Source organism: Cervus elaphus, chromosome 10 (genome assembly GCF_910594005.1).
Source record: "Cervus elaphus chromosome 10, mCerEla1.1, whole genome shotgun sequence".
In the NCBI taxonomy this organism is placed as follows: domain Eukaryota; kingdom Metazoa; phylum Chordata; class Mammalia; order Artiodactyla; family Cervidae; genus Cervus; species Cervus elaphus.
In genome coordinates, this window is record NC_057824.1 from 14,956,327 (window position 1) to 14,978,194 (window position 21,868).

General features: G+C 59.7%; 1 protein-coding gene across 3 annotated transcripts; it reads right to left on the bottom strand.

Moving 5' to 3' along the window:
- Positions 1–315: 315 nt before the first annotated feature.
- Positions 316–21,196, bottom strand: RHBDF1 (rhomboid 5 homolog 1). 3 transcript variants are annotated; one of them, XM_043915682.1, is made up of 18 exons: positions 19,119–19,274; positions 7,177–7,315; positions 6,977–7,107; positions 5,917–6,130; positions 5,286–5,495; positions 5,087–5,209; positions 4,858–5,015; positions 4,149–4,406; positions 3,953–4,064; positions 3,743–3,817; positions 3,338–3,499; positions 2,498–2,598; positions 2,275–2,338; positions 1,813–1,907; positions 1,542–1,617; positions 1,363–1,463; positions 1,120–1,273; positions 316–966 (listed from the first exon to the last, which is right to left on the bottom strand). In XM_043915682.1, the coding sequence occupies exons 2-18, from the start codon at positions 7,291–7,293 to the stop codon at positions 547–549; spliced, it is 2,571 nt and encodes an 856-aa protein (XP_043771617.1). In that variant the 5' UTR covers positions 7,294–7,315; positions 19,119–19,274; the 3' UTR covers positions 316–546. The 3 variants fall into 3 exon arrangements, with proteins under 3 accessions (XP_043771617.1, XP_043771616.1, XP_043771615.1); XM_043915681.1 differs by lacking the exon at positions 19,119–19,274 and adding an exon at positions 21,177–21,196 and having other exon boundaries at positions 6,977–7,315; XM_043915680.1 differs by having other exon boundaries at positions 6,977–7,315.
- Between the last annotated feature and the right edge of the window lie 672 nt (positions 21,197–21,868).

The following is a 21,868-nucleotide window of genomic DNA, read 5'->3' on the forward strand; positions in this document are numbered from 1 at the left end:
GAGCCTGGCCTGGTCAGGGCCTCCAGGTTCAGCCCGTGGGTGCCTGGCTCCTGGAAAGGGACGTGGCCTGGCTGCCGTGGGCCGCTTCCAGGTGTGTGTGGGGAGTGTGATATTCCTGGGCCCTTGTCCGTTTGTCACCTACCAGTCCCTCTAAAGAAGGGGGACAGGGTGTGTGCTCCTGGCCGAGGACTTCCCTGGGAGGTGTACCTGACGTGAATGCCCTGTTCTGGGAACTTGTGGGTGGGAGGCCTGGGGCCCGAAGGACATCCTTCCACAGCACCCAGCCGGAAACCAGAAAGGAGGTGGCAGGTTTGGTTGAGTTAGTGGCAGCTAAAACGCTCCCGGTCTGTTTATTGGCCACATGAGGTGGTCGTCAGAAGGCTAGTTAGAAGGTAATCTCGGGAACTAGTGTGATAAATGCCCGGAAGCACAAGGGGTTCAACAGCAGTGAACACAGCAAAGTGTGTGGGAAGCAGGGCTCCTGGGCAGAGTCCTGAGCCGCAGTCCTGGCTCCGGCCGTGGGCACACAGCCCCGTGCCCGCCGGCTCAGTGGAGCTGGGCATCCAGCTCGTACTTCTCACAGAACTTGTCGGTGAAGGGGATGCAGGTGAGGAACTCACACCACTCGCAGCGGATGGGGTAGAAGTAGAAGAGGACCACCAGGCCGGCCAGCAGGCCCAGGAAGACCAGCTGAAAGACGATGATCTGGCAGCGCTTGCGGTACAGGTCGAACCTGCCAAAGCTGATGTAGGGCAGGAAGGCAAAGGAGAGGAAGAGGCCACTGATGAAGCCCGAGATGTGGGCGAAGTTGTCGATCCAGGGCAGCAGGCCGAAGGTGAAGAGGAAGAGCACCACAGCCAGCAGCTTGAAGAAGGCGCGCCAGGGCCGTGCCAGAATCTGCCAGCTCTGGAAGAGCTCCACGAAGAGGCAGGCCAGGATGCCAAACTGCGAGCCGGCAGGGCCCACCTGGGGGTGCAGGTGACCCTGAGCCAGTGGGCAGGAGCTGGCCGCCCGCCCCCCTCCCTTGGCCCAGAGTGGATCGGGACGGGAGCCCCAGGCGGGACGGGGCACGGCAGGGACGCGGGTCTGCCGGGTGGCACGTGGGGCGGGCAGCCTTACCTCAGCCCGGTACGGCAGGAAGATGGCGCTAGCCAGGTTACCAGTGACGCCGCTGAGCAGGTAGATGATGGCAATGCGGTGCCAGCCCGCCAGCTTCTCCAGGTCCCGCAGGACGGTCATCTGGAAGCAGACCGACACCAGGCAGTGCAGGACCCTGTGGGGAGGGGGCAGCAAGGAGCGCTGACCAGCCAGTCCTGGGGTCCCGGGGACCCCTCCCCCCCCAGCCCACGTGGTGTCACTTGCCCAGCGTGCAGGAAGAGGGACAGCCACAGGCGGTAGAACTGGTCGGGCACCTCGGGGTTGAGGAAGGGCAGGAGCCCACACACGTCGTCCATGCAGTGCACCTGTGCAGAGGGACGGTGAACGCCCGCCGCCGCCCGCCACGGCCGCAGCATGGGGAGGGGCCCTCCCCAGAGGCCTACCTGGGAGCAGAGTGTGGCCTCCTCGTGGAAGTAACCCCTCATGAAGTCACAGTACTCCCGGGAGGTGATCTCACACCTGGAAGGTCAGGCCAGAGCTGGGAGGACTCCCAGGCTCAGGTTTCGGCCCCACTCGCCCACCTTGTTGGCCTGAATAGGTCTGGCCCCTTCCTCACCCCAAGCCCCCCGGGATCCTGGGTCGTTTCGGACTGGATACAGGAGCAGGCCTCAGCCCCAGGGCGACGCTCTGTGCCCAGGACCAGGGCACCCCTACCTGCCCTTGGTGCCGATGCAGCAGGGCCGGCCCGTGATGACACAGTCCATGTGCAGGTGGTTGGTGTGGTTCCCAGCACTGTTTTTGGTGCAGATCTGGGTCACAAATGGGGATGAGTTGGGTCAAGGTCACCCCTAACCTTGGGCCCCACACCACACTTGGTTGGAACAGAGATGGACAGGCTCCTAGGGTAGGAGACAGGCCCCTGTTGGCCTCAAGCAGGTCACAAACCCTGGGCCTCAGTCAAATTGGCATCATGTCATTTGACTCTTAAGGCTCCACCTGGTTCTACTTAGAGAGGGAGGCTGTAGTGGATGGACTGGGTGGCTGAAGGCCAAGGCAGAGCATCTGAAAACGTGGTGGTCCCTCGGGGGAGACCTCTGGCATCACTGATGGATGAGGTGTGGATTCCTCCCCGACACAGTGAGGCGACTTCTGAACAGCCCCTCCACACCAGCTCACCGGCCACTTGGTGATGTCATCTGGCCACTCGTGGGGGTCCTCAGAAGAAGGCTCATCACACACCCTGCACGAACCCAGGATGTGGTCAGACCTCGCTCTGTGCCCTTGGCTTAGCACCCTCCCGCCCTACTGGGCGATAGGAGAGCGATTATTCCTCCCCACCCCCACCCCACTCCCAAGGGAGACAGGGACTAACGGAGCTGGGGGTCGCAGCAGGGCTGACCTGGGATCCTGGTGGCAGACAGAGCCGTAACGCCTCTTTTGGCCAGCAAGGTCTGGGGCACTGGGATGCAGGGGCCACTTCACCCACACTGCCAGCGTGGACTGTGGGAGGACACAGGCTCAGCCCTGGTCAGAGCCCACCATCCCACTGTCTCCCGGAGGCCGGGATCAGAGACCCTGAGCTCCTCCCTCTGGCTCTACACACCCGCATGCCCCGCAGCCCCACCATGAATTTGCACTCGGGAAACTGCTTGCATGTTGGGAGATTGTTGTAAGTTCAACAGCATAGCTCCTATTAGCTTGAAAACAGAAACCACCGGTGCCCAAATATAGGCAACTGGTACACACTGGGAGCTCCACATAAGATGATAAAAACTTGGATGAAACTGTTTAAAATTTAGTGAGAAAAGTAAGGCAATACCACTTACATAAAGTTATGACAGGTGCCCAAAAACAAGATGGAAGTTTTTGGGAAGGCCACACCCAAATTAAAAACATGCAGAATTCCCTGGTGGTGCAGTGGTTAGGACTTGGTACTTTCACTGCCAGGGCCTGGGTTGGATCCCTCGTCCAGAAACTAAGATCCCCCAAGCCCTGCCGGTCAGCCATTTAAAAAAATAACAATAAAATTAAAGACACACAGTCTGCAGGGGGAGCAGCGGGAGATGGAGGAGGGATGGGATAAGAAGGAAAGACTGAGGCGAGGGGCCTTGCACAGACGGCCAGCATCGTGTGCTGAGAACCAGGCTTTTAAGACAACTCAACCAGCTCTGCCTGAAGTCCCAAGGAAACAAACAAGGTGCAGACAAGGGTGCGAACTGAGTTGCGGGCGGGTACTCACCGAGCACTCCTCCTCCGAGGTCTGCACACAGCCCGACCGGTCGTTACGCACGCAGCAGGCCGAGTGCTTCTCGCGCTCACGCGCAGCATGGATGAAACTATGCACCTGAGGGTCCTGGCGCATGCACGGCGAGAACTTGGCACCCAGGTGAATGAGGGCCTCCTGCGGGGAGGACAACGCACAGCTGCGGCTGGGCCTCGGAGAGCCCAGGGCCCCGCCCCGCCCCGCCCTCATCTCACCGGCCCCGCCCCGCCCTTCCCTCACCGGGCCCCGCCCTCGCCCCGCCCTTCCCTAACCGGGCCCCGCCCTCGCCCCGCCCTGCCCCGCCCTCACCTCACCGGGCCCCGCCCCGCCCCGCCCTCATCTCACTGGACCCGGCCCTGCCCCGCCCTGCCCCGCCCTCACCGAGCTGGGCCCGATCCAGAAGTTCTCCTGTTGCACGTACTTGACATTCTCATAGACCCCACGGTTGCGCAGCACCTGGGAGGTGGAAAGAAAGATAAGACAGAGCTCGGTCGCGCCCCCTCCCGTCAGAGTGGTTGAGAGGGAGTCCAGACCTTGCAGGGCGGGACCGGGAGGGCACCCGGCGGGCACCCGGCGGGCACCGGGGCTCACCGAGTCTACGGTCTCGTGCTGCGAGAAGCCCACGGGCGCCACGCCATAGATGCACACGGCCAGAATGGTGACGAGCGAGTGCACGAACGTGAGCCAGTAGGTGAAGAAGGGCCTGCGGGCAAAGCGTCAGCAGAGGCGCCATCCCCAACCTGGGGCGCCCGCGCCCACCTGGAGCCGTGCTCCCCTCGTGGCCTACCTGTGGTCGTCCATGTCCTCGATCTGGCGTTTGACATAGCTGTCGATTCGCTTGCGGTAAGTACGGTTGGTTAGCCGGCCCACCATGCCCAGCCCATACGGCCGCTTCTCCCTGGCAAACAACTTGCGCACCGGCATCGCGATGCGCTGGCCCCGCCGCTGCCCCGCTGTGCTCACCACCTCCTGCCGCAGCCGCACCTTGGGCTGCGGGGCCGCTGCACCGCCCTCCTTCTGCTTGCGCCAGCCACGTTCCAGGGGCCTGGGGAGGGGGGGCACTGTCACCGCCAGCCCCAGAGCGCCCGCACGCTGCAGTCCATCCCCGGCGAGGCCAGGACGACCCTCGAGTCTGTCCTGCTCCCATGTGCGACAGGCTGAAGTCAGCCCCGCCGAGCAGAAGCAGAGCGGCCTGAGCCACTTCTGGGATGGCAGGCAGGTGGGGTCAGACCTACATCTGCGAGTACTGACGCCACCTCCTCGCCCGCTGGATCCTCTCCAGGCTGTGGGCTCTGGGACGGCCATCCTCTTCCAGGGATGAGCAGCCCAATTTGAACGGTGCCCAGCCCTGGGGCCCCCAAACCTAGTTGCCAAGCTGTGTTCCCAGTCCACGAGATGACCCCCTCCGGGGATCCCCTTGGGCCTCATGCCTTTGAGCAACTGCTCCTGACAGCCGGGAGGCGTTTCCCCCACGGAGCTCGCCAGGAGGCACTCACAGCATCAGATGGCTGCGCTCCAGCTCACTGCGGTCCAGGGCACCGCCCGTGAGGTCCACCTGCTCTGGGGCTCTCTCCCAGTCTTTAAGAGCTGCCTCCGATGGGGACTCGAACACCTCGTCTGGGTAAGTGGACAGCTCCTCGTGGAGGACACCTTCCTGAGCAAAGACGCACGGTCAGCGTGGGAAGCTTAGGCAGAGGGGTCAGGGTGATGGCGCCAGGCTCTTACCCGGGCAAAGAAGGACGTGTCCAGCTCATCAGGGAAGTCAGCTGTGTCCTCTTCCAGGAAGCTGGCAGGAGTGAAGCTTCGGCGCTGGGCACGGCGTAACGTGCCATCCCTAACCGAGCGACCCTGCCAGCGAGGGAGTAAGCGCGCGGCTCCATGCAACCAACCCGCCCCCAAACCCCACCTGGGCCCCCGCACCCACCTTCACCAGCGCAGCAGCTGCCCGGAAGCTCATCTTAGCCACCGACTCGCGCTTGCGCCGCCGCGGGAGCCGGTTGAAACCGGAGCGGGAGCTGGAGAAGGAGCAGAGGGAGGCGGCACCCGGCGTGACGGGCGTGTGCGGGGCGCTCGGGCCGTCGGCGGCATCATCCGCCAAGCGGAAGGCCCGGCCCCGGGCCAGGGGGTCTATGATCTGGAGGAGGGGAGGAGATGCCGGAGTTGGGGCTGGGTCTGGCCAAGGGGTCTCCTTCCCCACCCTAGACCCCACTGCGGAGAACACAGCTGCTGCTCAACGTCCCCACCCAGCGGGCTCCTGGACAGCTGAGTGGGTTTGGCCCGAGCCCAGTGCGCCCAGGGCCCCCTCTCCGCCTGTGTTTGTGTTCCAGTGCTGTCCATCCCGCGTTGCTCCCCATCCAGACACGGGCCAAGGTTCAGTCCCAGGTCCCTGTCCTCCCTCAGGAGCCCCTCATCCCAGAGAGCATCTTAGGAGCCTTTACAGGAGCAGCCGACCACCATCTGAATCCAGGAGCTCCCAGGGACCGCCTTTGTTCTGGCTGACTGTGTCCCCGGCCCCGCCCAGAGGAGCTGCGTGAGGGACCCATGGGAGGGCATACCTTCTGCATGCCCAGCTGGCACGGCCCCACGTACAGAGGAGGCGGCGTCTCGGTGCTGGTTAGCGACACATTGTCCTGGCTGGGCAGGTCTAGCTCCCGGATGACCTGGGGCTTCAGCTTCCCGTAGCGCTGGCTGCAGTGGCGGATGCTCTTGCGCTGCCACTTCTGGGTGCTGTCACTGTCCTTGCTCACTCCAAACCAGTCAGCCGTGCCCCTGCCGGGAGAGGGGGTCAGTGAGGGCGCCCGGCTGTCCCCGCCCCCGGCCTGGGCCTCAGAGGCACTCCCCCTGGGCATGCCTGCCGCAGGCCTCCAGACCCTCCAGGGGCCCAGGTGGGCTGTGGCTGATCAAGGGGAGAAGAGGGTTCCAGCCCTGGCCACCCCCACACAGTCAGCCAACTCCAAACTGCCACCAGCACCAGAGACGGCAGGCCTGGGTGAAACGGGTGTTTCACACACGCCCTCACGCCATCCTTGAGGCTGGACAGAGGTCAGAGTTCAGCCAGACGGAGCATGGCCACGAGCAGCAGCTGGGCCGGCACACGGTAGGACCCAGGAAGCGGGTGCCGCAGCCCGGGGCAGGCTGCCCACAGCCCTCGGCCATGCAAGCAGAAACGCTGCTGCACCTGCTGTCAGGAGCCCTGGGGACACCAGCAACGCTGCCAGCTCCAGGAGCCCACAAGCCATGCTCACACTCGCGGATGCCAACACACGCCTGCCCTGCCCACGGTACCTGAGCAGGGACCGAGAGAGACGGGCGCTGCGGGAGGGCCCTGCGGGCAGCACGGGGCCCGACGGGGGCAGAGTGTGGACGCACAGAGAGCACACCCGGCGGCTGTCCGGGGCCAGAGCGTTGGGTGGGGAGACAGAGAGGAGAGAGCAGGTGCTGGGGGCAGAGAAAGGAGCAGGCGACGGCAGCCGGCCCCAGAGCAGGGGATCGGGGATGCAGGGGCAGGATCGAGAAGGCCCCCGCCCCGCTCCCAGCCCCGGGACTGAAGGGACCCTGTGTGCTGCCTCTGCCCCAGGGCCCCGCCTGCCCCGAGCAGCCAGGACAGCCCAGTACCTGCGGATGGTCTGCGTGATGGACATCTGGCGCTGCAGCGCCGGCCGCCGGGGCTCCTGGTGGGGCGAAGGGACGCGGGCGGGCTCGGCCGGCATGCTCACGCTCCGCAGGAATGCCTGGCGTCTCAAGGGCTGGGCAACGGGGTCCTGGTGAGGGCGCTGGACGGGCTGGACCTGCAGCCCCCGCTGCCCAGGGCCTACCTGCAGGAAGCTGGGCTCCTCTGCTGCCGGGGGCACCACGGCCGGGATGTCCAGTTTCAGCCACGGCGGCTTCTTGTGCTGCAGGCTGCTGCTGCTGTCCCTGCGGGCCTCGCCCATGGTTCAGGCAGACTAGGCGGGCCTGGGGGCATGGTGTGTTACTCAGTAACAGTGTGAGAGGAAATGCCGCTGGCCCAGGGGTTAGGACACAGCACTTTAATACCGCCATGGGCCTGGGTTCAATCTCAGGTCAGGGAACGGGGATCCCAAAGCCATGCGGCACGGCCAAAACACAACAGGGACAGGTCTCTGCGGTTCCGCAGGCCCAGGCCCGGGAGGAGGGAGGGTCAGTGATAAACAGAAGAGATGGCCCCAGCACAGATCAGCACCCACGGGCTCACTGCCTGTCTCTGACATCTCAAGACACGGCCAGGCACACACTGGGTCCCCAGACGATACACATTCATGTGACAAACAGTTCAGGACCCACTATGAGCCACTCACAGGTGCTCAGGACTCATTGGTGGAGAAACAAATCCAAAACAAAGTTCCTACTTTGTGCTGGAGCAGGAGTGAGACAGACAGGAAGCCCACATGGATAGTACACTGAGTTAAAGGTTGCAAAGTGTGACGGGGATGAACAGCACGTGACAGCTGCCTGCCCGGGAAGGCTGTGAAGCAGAGCCTTTTACTCTGACGTCAGAGGAAGCCTTACATCAGAGTAAAGACTCTCAGCGTGATCCGGAGAGCACAGCCGCAGGCAGGCTGCTGCCCACACAGGGGATGGCCGGGGCAGAAGCACGAGGAGGCGCAGGGGCTGAGGAGCCGGCCTGGTCTGTACACAGGGCGAATCCCAGGGTGGCCTTCAGTATCCTAGCCACCGTGACAGCTTCTCCAGAGACGGAAGGCCCACTGTGTCCAGACAGGGTGCAGGGGCCCTCCCTCTCTCTGAGGAGGGCCACCTGGATTCCCAGAGGCCGAGGGTTCCGACAGCCAGGTGCTTGCGTGCGTGCCAAGCCGCTTTGGTGTCTGACTCTTTGTGACCCTGTGGACTGTAAGGTGCCAGGTTCCTCTTTCCATGGGATTCTCCAGGCACACTGTGGGTTGCTGTGCTCTTGGGAATCTTCCCAACCCGGGTACTGAACCCGAGCCTCTTAAATCTCCTTCACTGGCAGGGGGTTCTTTACCACTAGCACCAGCTGGGAAGCCCCCCGACCTCCTGAAAACCACCTAGTGGAAGCGCCGCTATCACCACCAGGGGGCGCCACACACCAAGAAACGTCCGCAAAGCAGCTCCCTGCGGGTCGCCCACCATACAGAATCTGCACAAGGCAGGAGGCCAGGGTTCGAACCCTGGGTGGGGACGATCCCCTGGAGAAGGAAATGGCTACCCACTTCAGTCTTCTTGCCTGGAGAATTTTTCTATCGATAGAGGAACCTGGCAGGCTACAGTCCATGGAGTTGCAAAGGATCAGACACGACTGAGCGACTAACACTTGGACTTACTTGCACTTTGCTCAGCGCCACCCTAAGCCCCTACGAAGAGCAAAACTAGTGGAGGTGATGGAACTCCAGCTGAGCTATTTCAAACCCTAAAAAATGATGCCGTTAAAGTGCTGTGCTCAATATGCCAACAAATTTGGAAAACTCAGCAGTGGCCAAGGACCGGAAAAGGTCAGCTTTCATTCCAATCCCAAGGAAAGGCAGTGCCAAAGAATGTTCCAAGTGAAAGTCCCTCAGTCGTGTCCAACTCTTTGTGACCCCATGAACTATACAGTCCATGGAATTCTCTAGGCCAGAATACTGGGGTGGGTAGCCTTTCCCTTCTCCAGGAGATCCTCCCAACCCAGGGATCAAACCCAGGTCTCCCGCATTGCAGGCAGATTGTTTACCAGCTAACCACAAGGTAAGCCCAAGAATATTGGAGTGGGTAGCCTATCCCTTCTCCAGGGGATCTCCCTGACCTAGGAATCAAACCAGGGTCTACTGCATTGCAGATTCTTTACCAACTGAGCTAACTACCTCACAACTGCACTCATTTCACATGCTAGCAAAGTAATGCTCAAAATTCTCCAAGATAGGCTTCAACAGTACATGAACCAAGAACTTCCAGATGTTCAAGCTGGTGTTAGAAAAGGCAGAGGAACCAGAGAGCAAATTGCCAACATCCTCTGGATCACTGAAAAAGCAAGAGAGTTACAGAAAAACATCTACTTCTGCTTTATTGACTATGCCAAAGCCTTTGACTGTGTGGATCACCACAAACTGTGGAAAATTCTTCAAGTGATGGAAATACCAGACTACCTTACCTGCCTCCTGAGAAATCTGTATGCAGGTCAAGAAGCAACAGTTAGAACTGGACGTGGAACAACAGACTGGTTCCAAATTGGGAAAGGAGTACGTCAAGGCTGTATATTGTCACCCTGGTTATTTAACTTATATGCAGAGTGCATCATGCAAAATGCCAAGCTGGATGAATCACAAGCTGGAATCAAAATTGCTGAGAGAAATATTAATAACCTCAGATATGCAGATGACACCATCCTTATGGCAGAAAGCCAAGAGGAACTAAAGAGCCTCTTGATGAAAGTGAAAGAAGATGGTGAAAAAGTTGGCTTAAAACTCAACATTCAAAAAACAAACATCATGGCATCTGGTCCCATCACTTCATGGCAAATAGATGGGGGAAACAATGGAAACAGTGACAGACTTTCTTTTTTGGGGCTCCAAAATCACTACAGATGGTGACTGCAGCCATGAAATTAAAAGATGCTTGCTCCTTGGAAGAAAAGCTATGACAAACCTAGACAGCATATTAAAAAGCAGACACTACTTTGCTGACAAAGATCCATCTAGTCAAAGCTATGGTTTTTCCAGTAATCATGTATGGATGTGAGAATTGGACCATAAAGAAAGCTGAATGCCGAAGAATTGATGCTTTTGAACTGTGGTGTTGGAGAAGACTCTTGAGAGCCCCTTGGACTGCAAGGAGATCCAATCAATCCATCCTAAAGAAAATCAGTCCTGAATATTCATTGGAAAGACTGATGCTGAAGCTGAAACTTTGGCCACCTGATGTGAAGAACTGACTCAGAAAAGACCCTGATGCTGGGAAAGATTGAAGGCAGGAGGAGAAGGGGATGACAGAGGATGAGATGGTTGGATGGCATCACCGATTCAATGGACATGAGTTTGAACAAGCTCCAGGAGTTGGTGGAGGACAGGGAAGCCTGGCATGCTGCAGTTCAAGGGGTCGCAAAGAGTCGGACATGACTGAGAGACTGAACTGAACTGAGCCTAAGCTCCATTCCCCTGGGCACAGGGGCAGGGCCCAGGACCCAGAGCTAAGGGGTTGATGCGGTCCACCCCAGCCCAGCCATGGAACCATGAGGCAGCAGCCACATAAGCAGGGCTCCTTGGCACTTACTTCCCTCTTCACAAAACAGCACTTTTCGAGCAGGTCTGCTTCCCTGGCCCCAGAAAAGAACCACAGGGCCTGGAAACACTCTACACATGGACATCACCAGGTGGGAAACATAGAAATCAGACTATGTTCTTTGCAGCCAAAGACAGAGAAGCTCTATACAGTCAGCAAAAACAAGACCTGGAACTGACTGTAGCTCAGACCATGAGCTCCTTATTGCAAAATTCAGGCTGAAATTAAAGAAAGCAGGGAAAACCACTAGGCCATTCAAATATTGCATAAATCAAATCCCTTATGATTAAACAGTGGAAGTGACAAACAGATTCAAGGGATTATATCTGATAGATTGCCTGAAGAACTATGGACAGAGGTTCGTAACATTGTACAGAAGGTTGTAATCAAAACCATCCGAAAGAAAAAGTAATGCATGAAGGCAAAGTGGTTGTCTGAGGAAAGTATATAGAAAAAATAGCTAAGCAAAGAAAAGAAGTGAAAGACAAGCAAGACAGGGAAAGATATACCCACCAGAATGCAGACCTCCAAAGAACAGCAAGGAGAGATAAGAAAGCAATGCAAAAAAATAGAGGATAACAGTAGAATGGGAAAGACTAGAGATCACTCCAATAAAACTGGAGATATCAAGAGGACATTTCATGCAAGCATGGGCACAATAAAGGAGAGAAATGATAAGGACCTAACAGAAGAAAAGATTAAGAAGTGGTGGCAAGAATACACAGAAGAGGTGTACAAAAAAGGTCTTGGTGACCCAGATAATCATGATGGTGTGGTCACTCACCTACAGCCAGACATCTTGGAATGTGAAGTCAAGCGGGCTTAAGGGAGCACCAGTACCAACAAAGCTAGTGGAGGTGATGGAATTCCAGCTGAGCTATTTAAAATCCTCAAAGATGATGCTATGAACGTGTACCACGCAGTATGCCAGCAAATTTGGAAAACTGAGCAGTGGCCACAGGACCAGAAAAGGTCAGTTTTCATTCCAATCCCAAAGAAGAGCAATGCCAAAGAAGGTTCAAATTACCATACAATTGGCTCATTTTGCATGATAGCAAGGTAATACTCAAAATCCTTCAAGCTAGGCTTCAACAGTATGGGAACTTCCAGATGTACAAGATGGATTTTAAAAAGGCAGAGGAACCAGAAATCAAATTGCCAACACCCATTGGATCATAGAGAAAGCAAGGGAACCCCAGAAAAACATCTACTTCTGTTTCACTGACTACGCTAAAGCCTTTGTGTGGATCACAACAAACTGGAAAATTCTTAAGAGAAGGGAATACCAGACCACCTTACCTGCCTCCTGAGAAATCTGTATGCAGGTCAAGTGGCAACAGAACTGGGCATGGAACAACAGTCTGATTCAAAACTGGGAAAGAAGAACGTCAAGGTTGCATACTGTCACCCTGCTAATTTAACTTATACGCAGAGTATATCATGCAAAATGCTGGGCTGGATGAATCACAAGCTGGAATCAAGATTGCCAGGAGAAATAGCAATAACCTCAGATATGCAGATGACACCACCCTTATGGCAGAAAGCCAAGAAGAACTAAAGAGCTTCTTGATGAAGGTGAAAGATGAGAGTGAAAAAGCTGACTTAAAATTCAACATTCAAAAAAGTAAGATCATGGCATCCAGTCCCATCACTTCATGGCAAACAGAAGGGGGAAAAGTGGAAATAGTGACAGACTTTATTTACTTGGGCTCCAAAATCACTGTGGACAGTGACTGCAGCTGCGAAATTAAAAGATGCTTGCTCCTTGGAAGGAAAGCTATGACCAACCTAGATAGCATATTAAAAATCAGAGACATCACTTTGCCAACAAAGGTCCATCTAGTCAAAGCTGTGGTTTTTCCAGTGGTCATGTATGGACGTGAGAGTTGGACCATAAAGAAGCTTGAGCACTAAAGAATTGATGCTTTTGAATTGTGGTGTTGGAGAAGTCTCTGGAGAGTCCCTTGAACTACAAGGAGAGGCAACTGGTCCATCCCAAAGGAAATCAGTCCTGAATAGTCATTGGAAGGACAGATGCTGAAGCTGAAGCTCCAATACTTTGGCCACCTGACGGGAAGAGCCTACTCACTGGAAAAGACCCTGATGCTGGGAAAGACTGAAGGAAAGAGGAGAAGGGGGTGACAGAGGATGAGACAGCTGGATGGCATCATTGACTCAATAGACACGAATTTGAGCAAACTCCAGGAGACAGTGAAGGACAAGGAGGCCTGGCGTGCTGCAGTCACAAAGAGTCATGACTTAGCAACTCAGCAACAACAAGCAGAGAGGGTCCTCGCGCAACGAGGCCACGGGGAGCAGGGGCGTTGTGGAGACTCTCACTTTCTCAGCCTCTCAAAGCACCCCAGACCCTGACAGATTCTGACCTGCAGGGCCTGCGGCTCATGCACCGAGGTCACGAGACACAGCCTCTACCTCTGAGCCTCCCCCTCAACTGCCTGGAGAGACACAGAGAGACTTTACGCATAGCGAAACTGAGGCCTAGGAAGGGACGCTGGCCTTGCCCAAGGTCACATAACTAGAGATGCAGCTGCTACTGGCTCTGCACAGACCAGGGGAGGGACCCTGCTCGGAGCCTCCACCAGCTCGCTACGGACCTGAAGGCAGGTCTGACATGAAGGCATCTTGACTGAGAACTGGGTTCCTCTGGGGTCTGAACCAGGAGACCAACTCTCAACGTCCAACTCACACCACCACCCAGCCCAGAGTTGCACGGCTGAGGCCAAGCAGGCCACAAGTCAGCATCCTGGGAGACGGTGTCCTCGTCATCCACCAGCCCCCCTCCACAGATCCGGGAGACTGTGAGCTGCCCTGTGGGCAAGACACTGGTCTTGAGCACCAGTGATGGAATCTCAGACAGTACTAGGCACGTTGGGAAGACAGAAGGAGCTCAGAAGCTGCAGGGCTGGGACAACACCCTGGGTCACCTCCTGAGTCGTGACTGGGCCGGGGCTGCCAGCTGGAGACCCGGGCAATCGGACCGCTCAGAGGTGCTGCGCCCCTGGGGCCTTGTGGGGAGGGGCCAGACAGGACGGAACCCCTCAGCATTTCAAGTGGAAGCCTTGGTACCGTCAGCCTGGCCCCGCCACCCAACCCCACGCCTCACATAGCCTCACACGCTCCTGGTGAGGCTACTGCGAGGTCCAGAGAGGAACCCGCAGGCAGGGTGCTGGGGACTGACCCCTGCAGAAGCTTAAACACACACACCCAGAACGTCTAGGTGCCACAAGATGGTCCTCCACTCAGGAGAGTCAGAAGCCCCTGCCCGCTGACGGGCGCGCACCACCACCCACACCTGTGACCCTCCAAGGCCCCTCCTCACAGCCGGCTCCCCCAGGACACACATTCTGCCCACGGGGTCACCCTGCCAGGGCCTGGATCCCCCTGGCTTGGTCGGGAGCACAGCCACACATGTGCTTTCCGTCCTGCCACACCAGACCCACAGTGCCCAGGGCAGGCCTGCTCCAGAGCCACAGCTCAGTGGCCACCGGGCATCTCAGAGTGTGGGCTAACAGGGGCCAGGCCCCATGAGGTGGGGTGACGGGAAATTCCTGAAGATGCCCCTTCACTGGGGCCTGGGAGGAGATGGGAGGGGGCGGGGGGCACAGAGAGGAGCCAGGCACCCCCTGCCCCCACCAGCCAGGGCCAGCGGACACAGGAGCCTCTCATGAGGAAGGCTCCAGCTCCCTCCTGGACACACAGACCTCCAGGTGCCCAACCCCACCCCCAGCACCCGCCGCGTCTGGGGCCGAGGCTGGACGGCGCTCCGGATGCCACACGGCTCCTTGCCCCCGGAGCTGTGGGTTCCCGGCCTGACCCGCCCTGTGTGACCCATCCCCCCCGCCCCCGTCAACCCATGCCAAACTCTGGACCTCAAGCGGGTGGGGTTCACAGGCAGGGTTGGGAGTGGCTCCAGAGTGGGCCCCAAGGGTGTGGGGGAGGGACAGGCCCAGGCCGGACAAAGAGTCTGGGCTGGAAGGGGGCACAGCACCCGCCCAGAGGAGACAGTGGCTCAGTGTCTGGGTCTCCCCGGGCACACAGGGGGCTCTTGTTCCTAGACGGCCCCTGGGGGGTCTCCCAACAGCACCCCCCTCTGCTGCCCCCAGCACAGGGAGAGACCTCAGCCCAGGGAGGGCCTGCCTGCCACGGTCACGGCATCTGACTCACACCAGCGACACTCACGGCCGCCCCCTCGGGCCCAGACCCACCAGGGACTCCCAGACAGGCCAAAGGAAGCGCGGGGAGGGAAGGCGCATCAACAGCAGCTCAGGAGCACGAGGCGATGCTTGGGGGGCTGGGGGCCACCACAAGGGCCACTGTAAGCAGGAACCAGCAAGGCAGAGGGCTAGCGGGAGGGGGCAGGCCCCCAAGGAGCAGCTGCAGCTGTTCTGGCAATGACCCCCGGAGGTCCTGGGCAGGGGCCCGGGAGGGCCCGGGAAGTAGGAGACAGAGTGGGAGCCTGGCCTGAGACAGGGTCCTGACCCAGCTCCCTCTGCCACCTGTAACCCTGAGCGAGCCAGAACCTTCCCCTCTCAAATCCAGATACCACAGCGGAGCCTGGGACACACAGGTGCTCAAGAAGCAGCAGCTGATTCAGATACGGCTCTGCCTGCCGGTGCAGGAGACAAGGGTTCGATCCCTGACCCGGGAAGACCACACATGCCGTGGAGCAATTAAGTCCACGTGCCGCAGCTTCTGAAGAGCCCATGCTCCGCAAGAAGAGCAGGCACCGCGGTGAGAAGCCCATGCACGTCGACGGGAGAGTGCCCCCGCCGGCCGTGACTAGTGAAGAGCCCATGCGGCAACACAGGCAAAAATAAACAAACAACTATAAGTATTTTTAAAAAAAAACACAGGCTGGACCTAAAAAGAATATAATACTCTAAGTCATCTATGAAAGTGAAAGTGAAGTCGTGTCCGACTCTGCGACCCCATGGACTGTAGCCCACCAGGCTCCTCCGTCCATGGGATTTTCCAGGCAGGAGTACTGGAGTGGGTTGCCATTTCCTCCTCCAGGGGATCTTCCCAACCCAGGGATCAAACCCGGGTCTCCCGCATTGTGGGCAGACGCTTTACCCTCTGGGCCACCAGGGAAGCCCTTAAGTTATCTGTTCTTCAACTAAAAAAGAAAGAAAGGAGGAGGCTAGTGATGCCTGCCGGCTGTGGGGAGCTCCCTGAGGAGAGCCCAAGAGCAGAGCGTATCAGAGCGTGTGGCGTGGGACAACCCGGGCGACACGCTTCAGAGGGGCTTGGTTTGGGAAGGTGTAGCCAAGAAGCAGGAGGAGATGGGGGAGAGGTTCTTGCCCACCCAGGCCTGGACAGGCCACAGCTGGATTAAAGCTGGAGCCTTTGCTTCTGCACTGAGGCCTGCCCTGCACGCCTGGAGGACAACACTGACCAGGGGCATCTGGAGGCCAAGTGGGTGGCCTGGCCTCGGGACCAGAACCACAAGCTTGGGGCTGACCCTGCCCCAGGGACCACCAGCCACCAAGGTCAGCTGCAGCAAATGGCCCCACCCCAGGACACCTGCCCCGACGTGACCCCAGGACACCCGCCCCAACGTGACCCCAGCTCACCTGAGTGTGGTCCCAGGAGGGGCCAGCTCCTCTGACCTCCCACTGTGAGCCCTGATCTTTGACCCTCAGTCTCCCGTTTGACCCAGAGTCTGACGCCCAGCCCCAGGTCTCCCTTGGGAGTTTTGACTCTGGTCCTCCACCACGTGCTACTCTGGCAAAGCGGAAATGAGCCAGCTCCCCTGAGCCTCTTGACCTCATCTGTTTACGGCATCTTGTTGGGAATGACCCTGGGCAGGCCCTCACGCTCCTCACCCCCAGCCAGTGACCCTCCACTTTTCTGTGGAAGATATGAGGCTCAGAAGGGAGCGGGGCAGACCTGAGACCTAGCCCTTGGCTTGCTCGGTGCCCTGTGCCATCTCTAGGAGGAAAACGGATCCCTGCACCCCAGGCACCCATACCAGCTGTCACTCCGGATGAACCTGTAGGGTGCCAGCCAGAACCACAGGAGACTCCCTGCTTTAGAAAGCCCTGAAAGGACTGCCCTGCGAGGGTGATGTAAGAAAGGGGGCATGGCCTTATGACCAGGCGCTGCCCGAAGGCTCGGCAGACACAGATGGCCCAGGGGTCACTGGCCACCAATTAAAGCCTATGACCCAGCTGGGCCTAACAGGGCGGACACACCCTGGGATCGGGAAGCACCAGGCTCAGAAAGGTCAGGGGACGCGTCCGTGCCACACGGCCAGCTCCAGGTAGGGCAGGAACTTCGCTATAACAGGTTCTGGGTGTGACAATCTGGGATCTAACTGGACCTCAGGAGTCAGGTTGCAAGCCTGCCTCAAGCTGTGGAGTGGAAAGACCCATACCCCATCAACAGGCCTGGACAGAGGACAGACGAGCAGCCTGTCACCAGTCAGAAGCCCCAGAAGTGCTCCTGACCAGCCCCACAACATGCTCCCAGTGCCCACACAGCCTCGGGCTCAGCGGCTCTGCCCAGGATGCTGCGGCTGGGGGACAGCACCCTCGAGGCCACCAGAGGGGACGCCACCCCCTGAACTGTACTACTGGAACAGAAAAGGCTTCAGCCAGCAGAAACCTGGCACACCTGCCTCAAACCTGACTCTGACTAGCCCCGCCTGACCTGTCACAACCCCTGCAGGGGTCCTCTGCGTCCAGCTTACAGATCAGGAAACTGAGGCTCAGAGAGGCCGGTCACCACCTGCGGTCACCCAGCCTCCAGGCGGTTCAAAGCCTTGGACCATGTCTGCCCAGGAGCTGGGGAGGGGGCCATGGCCCCCCAGGGAGGGCAGACCATCTGGGATCCTCAGGCTGGGGAGGGCCAACAGCCCCTCTGAGACTCCCATGCCACCCGGAGCATCTCAACTCAGGGAGAAGGGAGCCACCCTCACACACCCAACCCAGAAAACAGGCAGCCGCTAAGGAATCTGATCCTTGGGCTGAAAGTAGATCCTGTCACAGGAACCGGAGCTGGGGAGGGGTGGGCAGGCAGGGGGAGCCCCTCATAGCTGGGGAGACGAGCTACAAGAGGTACCCTGAGCAACAGCTTGAGTCCAGAGACCCTCAGGGGGGCCCTGGAAGGCAGGCACGACCTGGGTGATCCCTCTGAACCATGGGGTCCCCTGGACTATGCACTGCCAAGGGCAACGGTTTGCCGGCTGTCCCGCGAATGCTGGACAGGGAGTGCTCTCACTGCAGTGCTCCAAGTCTGGGCCCTCGGTGAGCGCTCTGGGAGGGAGCCTGGGGCCCCGGCACCTTTCATCCAGGGTCACCCCACTACGAGCCCTACTAAGTAGCCCCTGCTTTTCTCAAGGAAAAGGACCCAGCTTGCCCAAAATAACCCGGTGGCAGGGGCTCAGCCTCAGGGAGCCCCTGGGCCCCGGCCACCTGCTGGGTCATCCTAACCTCTGGGTGGGGGCTAAGGGGGCTGGGACTGGCCCCACCAGAGTGGGGATAACCCAGCATCTAGCTGGGCCAAACCTGAAAAGCCAGTTTCATCCTTGAATCTCCTCTGCCAGGAAGTCCCCAGTGGGGGTTGGAGGACCTTTCCCAGCACAGGGCTAGGGCCTCCAGATCCAGACCTCGCTCACCCGGATACACAGACACACACCCCCAAACTGTGCCCCCGCGAGGAGGAACTCTGGTCAGGGACAGGTGGGCCCCCAGCAGGGTGGGCAGCCAGGCCCCCCAACCCAGGGTCCTGAGCACCTGGGGTCCAGCCATCTCCCCAGCCAGGAAAAGGCCTGCTTCCAGGCACCAAACAGTGGCCGCAGGCTCAAGCCCTGGCCTGCTCCTCTTGGCCACTGCGCACACGTACGGAGGATGCCCGGCAGCCTCCAGTGTCGAGAGGCAGGATTGTGAAGCTGAAGGTGGGTCAGTCCCTCCCCACACCCCCAGCTTCACAGCTACTGCTATTGCGGAAGTTATTCCCATCCCAAGGGACGGCTGGGACAGCGACGATCCGCAGAAGTCCAACCCAGAAGTCCCACCCTCCGAGCTGGAGTTTCGACTTGAGACACCACCCACTGGTGGAGGCCGGGCAGGAAAGCGTAAAGGGCGGGGGGAGGGTACAGCCCAGAGGCGCCTGGGGACACCCCGGACCCCGAGCCCTCCCGCTGCCCGGACCCTCAGCTGTCGGGCGGGGGCTGGAGCCGAGCTGTCCGGCCGGGTCAGGCCGCCGCCTGGACGCGCTAATTCGGCCACAGGCTATTTTTGCAGCCCGCCGAGTTAGGAATCCGGGGCTGGGCCGCCTCCTCCTCGCGCGGCTCGGGAAACTCCGGGAAGGAAAGTCCGGCCGTCTCGGGCGGAGACTCCTCGAAGCCGGGACGCGGCCAGCCTCCCGCCGCTCTGAGAGGCTCCAGCGGCGGAGGGCTGGGGACCTGCCCCGGCGCGGCGGACGCCGTCTCGGGACCCACCCGGCCCGCGCCCCGCGTGCAGCCCCGCCCGGCGCGCTCACTCACCGCTGCCGCCAGCGCCGGGGGTCCCGGGGGTCCTGAGGGCTGCGGGGAGGGGCAGCCGCCGCCGGCCCGAGGGCGCCCGCGCCGAGTCCCCGCCCGCCCGTCCGGCCCGCCCGTCCGCCGGGGAATGCCATGGAGCGAGGGGCGTGCGCGCCGGGGGCGGGCCCGGCTGAAGGGGGCGGCCGCGTGACTCAGGGCTCAGGAATGCGCGCGGCCCGCCCGGCCAGAACCACCTCCTCCGGGAGGGCGGCAGGGACACCTCTGGCTGGGGGTCGAAAGCGCCTTGGTCAGAGCGGGAGGACCTGGTGGCCCAGCTGGACCGAATCCGATGGTCCATTAACCCGCTCCCGGACCGGAGTGAGTCCTGACCTTAGCAGATGCTTTGACTTGTGTTTGCAGAGTGGAGAGTCCAGGAAACAGCCCTATATCTACAGGGACCTAAACCCCCAGCCTCCTCCAAGGCCCAGCTGCCAAAGTCTCTCTAACTCCCTCCGAGCCTCACTCGCACACACATACCCCTACTTTCATGCACTTACACACACATGCTCTGCTTCTGTAACTCAGCTTGCCTCTTGCATAGTCTAGATCATCTAGATCAGCTAGTTTTGAGGAAAATGGAAACGTCCAATTCTAGAAACTAAAACATCTCACTCACCCTTGCCCCTTCTTTTGCAATTGTCTAGCCCCTGTAACCTTAACTATGCTTGTCTGTGTAAATGGCAGGCAGTCCCCCACTCCCTCCCCATCAGTATCCAACAGACTACAGAACGCAGACCGGGAATTGGGACCCGATAAAGGAACTACACACCCAACAGTCACGGCTCAGAGCTTGTGTGCTAACTCCTCTGGGCCCGCGGCGGAATAAACCCAAGTTCTCCAACTCTCCGAGTGTCGCTTGGTTTCTCGAAAGCTAGTTTCTACAGCATACCCACTCACACTCATGTTTGCCCCCATATTCCTTCACCCACGCCTGTTTACATAGACTCCCATACCCACACCTACGCATGCACAACTGTAAACACTTCCATGCTCACTCACACACTTACACAGGTGAACAGACCACTGATGCCTACTTACACTCAGCTGCACTCAAACCAAAGGCAGGACGGAAGCAGCGACCTCCGCCCCGGCCCCGAGCTCCCCGCCCGCTGGAGCCTGGCTCCCCCAGCAGGCGCCCCCGGTCAGGCCCCACAGCAGAGGCGGCAGCACGCTCTGCGTGCTCTGCCTGTCTTAGAGCTCACCCGCCAGCGGGGGGCCCATCTCTGCCACCCTGAGCTGGACGTAAGGTGGCCCGCCGGCTGAGGCTGCTGGAGGGAGTCTGCCGGCGTCCCTCTGTCCTGACACAACCACCAGAGACAGACCCCAGAATGGGCCCGGCTAACCAGGAGCCGTGCATGGAAGAGGGGCACAGGCTAGCTCGGAAGCAAACCCGGGACCAGGGGTCCTGAAGACCCTCCCACTGGGTGCAGATTCCTGAGGCACACGGGGCCCAGCCCCTCCAGCCTCAGAGGCCCCATGTGTCCTCAGGGGCCCTTTGCTGGCCTGGGACCAGGAGGCAGTGGTCCTCCCTGAACAGAGGAGCTGCCACGGTCAGGTCAGGAAGCTAAGCCCAGGGCACGGCTTCAGAAGGTGCCCTGGTCCTTGGCCACACAGAAAATAAAAGTGGACGAGTAGATGCTGGTCACTGGAGTCTGGGAGAGGGATGGAACCCTCTGCCTGCCTGTCCACACTGCAGGACTGGACAGCACGGTGTCTGCACACTCTGAGTCATTTGTGAACTCGGGGAAATCAACACAAGTCTTGGGTTGAGGGAGACAATGAAAGCTTCGGAGGGGCTACAGGAGGGTCCTTCAAGGCGGGGGGCGGGGTGTGACCCAAGAGCCTTGGCTGCACCACCTCCCCGTCCGTGCAAGACTCCCAGCCAGAGACAGGACAGTCTCTCCATGCCTGGCATTCCCTACCCTGCCAGGAGTAAGCCTGCTCTGTCCACCTGGATGTCCAGCCTGGCTGCCAGGGCCGGAGCTGGTGGTGTCCTCTCTGGAGTCCAGTGCCTGGGCTCACCTCCAGCACTTGCCAAGGCCAGGCGTCCAGTCTGACAGGTCTTCCTTCAGCAGGTGCTACAGGGCATCCAGAACCCCTCCGTGACCCAGACTCTCGCTCCTAGTGGCCAGAAGCACGGCCAGAGCAGGCCCTCAGCCGGGCCTGGGCCCACTCCCCAGTCCTTCCCACCGCAGCACTCCCACCCCAGCCAGCACCACCTCGGGCCGTCCTCCGTGGGTGCAAGCTGCCTTCCCGGAGAGGGTGGCCTCCTCCTGCTTCCTTTGGGCTGCCTCCATGGGACCCTCCCTGTCACCATGCCCATGAGACCCCAAGCAGCCTCTGCTGCAGACCCTTGCCCCTCACAGGAGTGGCTGCCACATCCACCCTGGCAGGCGACCCCAGGAGTCCGCAGGTTCTCAGCCCACCGGGCCTCCTGAGCAGGACCCTGACGCCAGGACAGTGTGAGCAGAGGCCCAGACCCCAGCCACAGGGACACGTGCACCCAGCCTCACTGCCCCATGCTCTGACGGAGGCACGCCTGACATGGAGGCCCAGCTCCCCATCCCTCTTTCATCTTTTCTAAGGCCCTGGAAAGAGGAATTCACTGCAACCGCCTCAAATGTGTGCAGGTGATGGGATGGGCCCGTGTCTGGACCACTCCCTGCCTGCAGATGGCACTCTAGGACCCGAGGGGGTGGGGGCCCGACCACTGA

What these genes read in the sequence shown, in the direction of transcription:
- RHBDF1 (XM_043915681.1), bottom strand. Translation starts at nt 7,293, where the DNA reads ATGGGCGAGGCCCGCAGGGACAGCAGCAGCAGCCTGCAGCACAAGAAG. An exon ending in ATCACGCAGACCATCCGCAG is followed by an intron (nt 6,131 to 6,976) that starts GTACTGGGCTGT and finishes CTCTCCCGGCAG; the next exon opens with GGGCACGGCTGACTGGTTTG. An exon ending in TCCCTCTTCCTGCACGCTGG is followed by an intron (nt 1,274 to 1,362) that starts GCAAGTGACACC and finishes CCCTCCCCACAG; the next exon opens with GGTCCTGCACTGCCTGGTGT.